Consider the following 6,964-nt stretch of genomic DNA (forward strand, 5'->3'; position numbering starts at 1 on the left):
TAAGTAATTTTTTAAAAAACAGAAATGTAAAAAATATTAAAAATAGATCAATAGATTAAAATATGCATATCCACTTCCACTGGGCTTCCCAGTGGTAAAGAATCTGCCTGCCAATGCAGGAGACATGGGCTCAATCCTTGGGTCAAGATGATGCCCTGGAGAAGGAGGATGATACTGTCTCCTACGTTCTTGCCTGGAAAATGCCATGGACAGAGGAGCCTGACGGCTACAGTCCATGGGGTTGAAAGAGTCAGACATGACCAAGCATGTGCGCGCGCGCACACACACACACACACACACACACCAACATTAGCAAAACAACCTGAAACAAATCTCTTCCAATAATTATGTCCTGGCTCTCCACCTAGAGTCAGATTTTTGTGCCGTGATCTGATTAGTATCCTTCTTTGGTATGATTTGACTGCTGCCTTCCATTAGTCTTGATAAGTGACACATGCTAAGGATGTACTTGGCCCATGCCTCTCTCTTTTGGGACCCCTGCTGCAGGCATGACTGGAGAAGGAAATGGCAACCCACTCCAGTGTTCTTGCCTGGAGAATCCCAGGGACAGGGGAGCCTGGTGGGCTGCCGTCTATGGGGTCGCACAGCGTTGGACACGACTGAAGCAACTTAGCAGCAGCAGCAGCAGCTGCATGCATGCCTCCACATACACTCCCCTAATTAATGAGGCCAAGACTTGAACGGTGTCACCTACTGTGACGACAAGTTTCATGAGTAAATGGGAGAAGTAAATAAATCAAACGGTTTGCAGAGGGAGAGGTCACGCTGGGCTGGGCCCAGAGTGATTCAGGTTCTGCCACAGAATGGGTGTCTCCTGGGATGGTCTAGTAGGACAACTAAAACCCCTATAAATAGGATGGGTTTGCAGGTGTCCAGTATCCTCTCCGGCTTCTGAATCTTCTGTTGATACCTCCTCAAGCAGGTAAGACATGCATGGGGAAGCAACAGCAGAATCCAAGAGCCTTTTGGTAGGGGCTGTGACGTGCTGGGCTGGGGAGGTACCCTGTGGCCTTAGGTACCTTCCTGCTTCCTTTTTTGCCTCTATATGAGAATATGATAGCTCACAGGGATGGGGAGAGGGATGTACTTCTGAGTCTGTAAAATACACATGCCATTGTTTCTGTGTCCTAGGCATCCCAAAATGAAGGAGGACTAGAACTTTTGGTGGATAAATCAGTCCCCCATAGCGGAGCATTTCCCTTTTGTGTAAATTAGGCCAGACCCAAGAGTTTAGGGCTCATTAGAGCCAAGGGCCCAGACCATGGGACCACAATAATATTCAAGTATCATTGCAATGAATTGCCATAAGGGACTCTGCTTGTGTCCTGCAATTCATCATTTGTCACTTATCCCTAGAGGCATCAATGGCATGCTTTTAGAAATCCAGTGTGCTTTGCAGCTAGGACTTCAGTCTAGAGGCCTGCAAACTCAGTAACTAGAATTTTTACATCATAGAAGAAATGTTATTGAGATGGAGATTCCAGAAGACTCCAGCCTCCCAACATGGCTATGTAAACCTATCTGACTGTACATATTTCTTCTCATCTATGCAGTTAATTTAGCTTGCTATTTTTATCTAGAACAGTTTTTGTATCCACTTATTCTACTTGCAATATATTTATAATATTCCAACATGACTATCCAGGCCAGAAGCACTTGCTGGAATTTAGTCTCTCAGAAAGCTTCCTTGGCACATGGCAAGAGACCTCTAGCCTTCTTTCCCACCTAAGTGAAGCTCATCAGAAGACTGAGGCCTTTTCAGAAGGATCTATCGAGTGCCCTCTTCAGTGTGCTGGTCATTGGTAGAAAATTGTGCCTTATCATACTGGCTTCTGGCCCTACCTCTATGGCCTTCCTGATCTCCCTTCCTTTTTGTTCTAATATGAGTGTTTCAATCAAGCAAGTCCCATCTGAAGTGGAAGACAGAGCATATAAAATCCTTATAATATTTTGTATTCTAGGATATCATCTCTTTCTATAGCAGGGGACACATAGTTTTCACCTTTATTCCATTGAACACATGATATCTGGAGTCTGACTGTGGGTCAAAGAGAGTAAAGAGTATAGCTAACAATGAGCTCTGTCATTTCTTAAACTTTTTTCCCTGACCAAAAGGGGCCACTTTTCCTCTGGAAATGCTGTCTCCTGGTCTTCATTGTAAATATAGACAATATAATGTTTCTTCTTTTAGGTTCCTCCATCTTTGCCAAAATGACCGAACTCCTGAACAGCATACTCACCGTGATTAAGGTGTTCCAGAGATATGCCAAAGAGAATGGGGACTCCACTTCACTATGCAAGGAAGAGTTGAAGCAGCTGCTCTTGGCTGAGTTTGGAGACATCCTCAGGGTAAGATGCTCAGACTTTGAGCGCCATGGAGACAAGTGTGAATTACAGTGATGCCTGCCTTTAGAACGTCATGCTTTTTGTTTTATTTGTTCATGATCTACCCTATAACTAAAAGAATTTCAGGCAGCTCCTTAGTAGTTCTCTTCCAGCACACACACACACACACACGCACACACACACACACACACACACCTCCTTGTATTTTTATTCAAACAAGAGGAGTACAGCTTCAGGCTGGAAATCATTTCTCAGGAGAAAATCTGAGATTTGTACCTTGATTTCCATATTTAAGTGCTGTCCACACATCTCATTCATTCATTTGTTCAGTAAAAAGTCACTGAACATCTACTACCTACCAGCACCATTCTGGGCACTGGGGATACAAACATGAATAAAACCAGCTTCCCCTCCCTCCAGGATCTCACAGTGTGGTTAGAAAAAACAGATGAACAAACAATTACAACATAGCACGGGATGGAATGGGATAGCTTCTTCAAATGATTCAAAGTAATTATTAATGAAGCCGATTTTAAATAAGTGTATCTATCCCTATTGTCATGCTCCCATTGGTCCAGCAAGGGATGAGATTCTGAGAACCAGCTTATCAAAGACTAGAACCAAGCATGGGCCACTTTAGATTAGTGGGTTCTCAATCGAAGGTTTATGCAGGACTAAATGGACTGGGGCACAGATACTGACACTATCCATAAGCGAACATCTGATTTTTTTGCTTGTTTTATCTTCGCACAGAGACCAAATGACCCAGAGACTGTGGAAACCATCTTGAGCCTCTTGGATAGAAACAGAAATGAGCATGTTGATTTTCATGAATATCTCCTGATGGTGTTCCAGTTGGCCCAAGCCTGCTATCATAGGCTGGATAATGAATCATATGGAGATAGAACCTCTCAGCAAGAAAGGAAGCAGGAGGGAACACAAGGCCATACGTTTCCAAGAAATACAGGCAGACAACACAGGAGGAGGCATGAGGGGGAAAGGCAGGATTCCTGCCACAGTCAGTCTGAGAAACAAAGCCAGGATACCCACCAAGATCAATCTGAGAGACAAGACGGGGACTCTCGCTATGGTCAGACTCAGAGACCAGACAGGGACTCCCGCTATGGGCAGACTCAGAGACCAGACAGGGACTCCAACTATGGGCAGACTCAGAGACCAGACAGGGACTCCCACTATGGGCAGACTCAGAGACCAGACAGGGACTTCCGCTATGGTCAGACTCAGAGACCAGACAGCGACTCCCACTATGGGCAGACTGAGGGACAGGGTCAGGACTCCAGCTCTGGTCAAAGACTGAGTAATAAATCTGGCAGTGGCAATCCTGAAAGACAGGGCTATGTCTTTGCCCTAAATCAGTATGAGAAACAACTTCAAGATTCTCATTATAGCCAATCTGATAGGCTTGGACAACAGTTAAGCTATGGCCAGTCTGGAAGACTTAGAGAGGACCCTCAGTATAGCCACACAAACCAACAGGAATCGGGTTCTTATAATGAACAGTCTGGAAGGCTGGGTCAGAAATCAGGCTGTGGTCAGAGAAATAGGCAAGAATTGGATTCTCACTGTGGCCAGACAGACAGACAAGGTCTGAGCACTCACTATAGCCAGACAAGGCCAGACAGACAAGGCCAGAGTTACCATTATGATCAGACAGACAGACAAGGCCAGAGCTCTCAATCTGGTCAGACAGACAGACAAGGCCTGAGCTCTCACTATGGCCAGACGGACAGACAAGGCCTGAGCTCTCACTATGGCCAGACAGACAGACAAGGCCTGGGCTCTCACTATGATCAGACAGACAGACAAGGCCCGATTTCCCACTATGGTGAGACAGACAGACAAGGCCTGAGCTCTCACTATGGCCAGACAGACAGACAAGGCCTGAGCTCTCACTATGGCCAGACAGACAGACAAGGCCTGAGCTCTCACTATGGTCAGACGGACAGACAAGGCCTGAGCTCTCACTATGATCAGACGGACAGACAAAGCCTGAGCTCGCACTATGGTCAGACAGACAGACAAGGCCAGATTTCCCACTATGGTGGGACAGACAGACAAGGCCTGAGCACTCGATATAGTCAGACAGACAGACAAGCTGTGAACTCTCAATACGGTCAGTCAGAGACTGGGGAAACTAGGCAAAATAGGTACTTCCAAGGGAGTGAGGGAACAAGCAGAGACTCACATGTTGAGCAATCTGGAAGGCCAGGAAGACCAAGTCAACAGACTCAAGGACAGGAAGTAAACCGAAATCAGGGACAGAGATCCCAGACTAGGGAAGGGCAGCAGAATAGTCGCCAGGCATGGGAGTCTGAAGAGGATACCCAACACAAACTAGTAGCACAAATTCAGCAAGAAAGGCCACCCTGTCACAAACGGAGAGACTGGCAGTCACACAGTAGTGAGCAGGACCACAGACAGGCCCAGACCAGGCAGAGTCATGGTGAGAAGCAGAGCCACCAGGCAGAGGAAGAGCAGGACCACCAAAGCTGTGGTAGACACAGTCATGAGGGTCAGGAAACTCCATGGGAGACATGGGACAGGGAAACCTGTGAAGATGAGCAGACCCGTCAGAGACGAGACAGGCAAACCCATGAAGATGAGCAGACTGGTCAGAGACGAGACAGGCAGACTCGTGAGGATCAGCAGACCCGTCAGCGACGAGACAGGCAAACCCATGAAGATGAGCAGACCCATCAGAGACGAGACAGGCAGACTCGTGAGGATCAGCAGACTGGTCAGAGTCAAGACAGGCAAACCCATGAAGATGAGCAGATCCATCAGAGACGAGACAGGCAAACCCATGAAGATGACCAGACCCATCAGAGACGAGACAGGCAAACCCATGAGGATGAGCAGACCCATCAGAGACGAGACAGGCAAACACGTGAAGATGAGCAGATCCATCAGAGACGAGACAGGCAAACCCATGAGGATGAGCAGACCCGTCAGAGACGAGACAGGCAAACCCATGAGGATGAGCAGACCCGTCAGAGACGAGACAGGCAAACCCATGAGGATGAGCAGACCCATCAGAGACGAGACAGGCAAACCCATGAGGATGAGCAGACCCATCAGAGACGAGACAGGCAAACCCATGAGGATGAGCAGACCCGTCAGAGACGAGACAGGCAAACCCATGAAGATGACCAGACCCGTCAGAGACGAGACAGGCAAACCCATGAGGATGAGCAGACCCGTCAGAGACGAGACAGGCAAACCCATGAGGATGAGCAGACCCGTCAGCGACGAGACAGGCAAACACATGAAGATGAGCAGACCCGTCAGCGACGAGACAGGCAAACCCATGAAGATGAGCAGACCCGTCAGAGACGAGACAGGCAAACCCATGAAGAGGATCAAAACTGTCAACAACAACAGGATCAGCAAACCCATAAGGATAAAGAAAGGTATCAAGAGTCCCAGTATCAACAGTCCCAAGGGACCCAGCAAGGATGTGCCAACAGAGAAAAATTCCATACGAATGAAGATGGCCAGAGTCCAAGTTCCCAAGGAAGACGCAGTGACCTGGCCTTCCATCCAACCCAGAATGCTGGGAGGCCCCAAAGAAGAGAACAGGGTGGAAGTCACCCTATCAAGGCAACTATTGCTCCCAATCCACTCTATGACTATGTACAAGAGCAGAAAGGGGTTCAGCACTAGGCTGTGCATTGCACCAAGAGCTAAAGCAACACGAAGCCAAGGAAGAAATCTACACATCAAGTTCATCCTTACTTCTGCTTAAGAAATTTAAAATGTGTATCTTCATTCTCTCCTCTACTCTATCTAACCACAAGGATGCTTTTAGGAACTAGTATTCACTTCTAGGGCATTTCAGTTCTTCGATCAGCAATTCCAGAGTGCTCTGGTTGGGTAAAATCTGAGTGGTAAATTGGGTGAAATAATCAGATCCCAATTTTGATTAATTTGGGGATTTAAATCATTTCCTGGTTTGTTCTCTGTATAGGTGGGACAGGATTGGATCATTGAAAGGTAAGAATTTCACTCAAAAGTTCAGAAACAGGAAAGGCATTCTGAAGATACACATTATAACCTGAGGAGAGGACACCAGGACTTAGAGAGCTCTTGTGGCTAAACCATCAAGAATTGCAAGCCTCGTAGCCTACACTAAAATGAAATACAGTGAGAGGCTGCTAGACGTCCACAACACCCCCATGCCCATGTCTCTACCCCTCATCAAGACTGGCCACTGAGCTATCATGAGAGCTGATTGGACTGATTCCAGTTTGATGCCTTTTAGTTTCTGATCACACGAAACAGCAAACATTTCATCTGTTTGCAGATTCCAACAAGCCAACACTGTTGATCCCTAGTTCCTGGAGCCTGAAAACCTTTCATGAGAAAGTCTATGGAATTGTATTAAAATACCCAATAAATGATTGGTGAGCATCAACCTCAGTGACTCTTTTCCTTCTTCACTATGGGGCCATCCTATCTTCACTTGTGGGCATTTTCCAAGGATAAGAAATCATTTCTCCACTTTTAAGCTCTCTTTGTTCTTTGAGCTCCTGAGCACTTAAAAAATAAGAATCAATATGAAACAAATAACAAGGAG

General features: G+C 46.6%; 1 protein-coding gene across 1 annotated transcript; it reads left to right on the forward strand.

Moving 5' to 3' along the window:
* Positions 1-2,232: 2,232 nt before the first annotated feature.
* RPTN (repetin) lies at positions 2,233-6,051 on the forward strand. Its single transcript, XM_068994346.1, has 4 exons — positions 2,233-2,370; positions 3,121-3,385; positions 3,422-4,915; positions 5,378-6,051. Exons 1-4 carry the CDS (start codon positions 2,233-2,235, stop codon positions 6,049-6,051), a joined length of 2,571 nt encoding a protein of 856 aa, XP_068850447.1.
* Positions 6,052-6,964: the final 913 nt, after the last annotated feature.

The sequence above is a fragment of the Capricornis sumatraensis genome, chromosome 2 (assembly GCF_032405125.1).
Source record: "Capricornis sumatraensis isolate serow.1 chromosome 2, serow.2, whole genome shotgun sequence".
Classification (NCBI taxonomy): Eukaryota; Metazoa; Chordata; class Mammalia; order Artiodactyla; family Bovidae; genus Capricornis; species Capricornis sumatraensis.

Excerpts from the sequence above, each read along its gene's own strand:
- RPTN (XM_068994346.1), top strand. The coding sequence starts at position 2,233 with ATGACCGAACTCCTGAACAGCATACTCACCGTGATTAAGGTGTTCCAG. Across the intron at positions 2,371-3,120 it reads AGTTTGGAGACATCCTCAGG|AGACCAAATGACCCAGAGAC; the intron begins GTAAGATGCTCA and ends ATCTTCGCACAG. Across the intron at positions 4,916-5,377 it reads TGAGGGTCAGGAAACTCCAT|GTCAGAGACGAGACAGGCAA; the intron begins GGGAGACATGGG and ends ATGAGCAGACCC.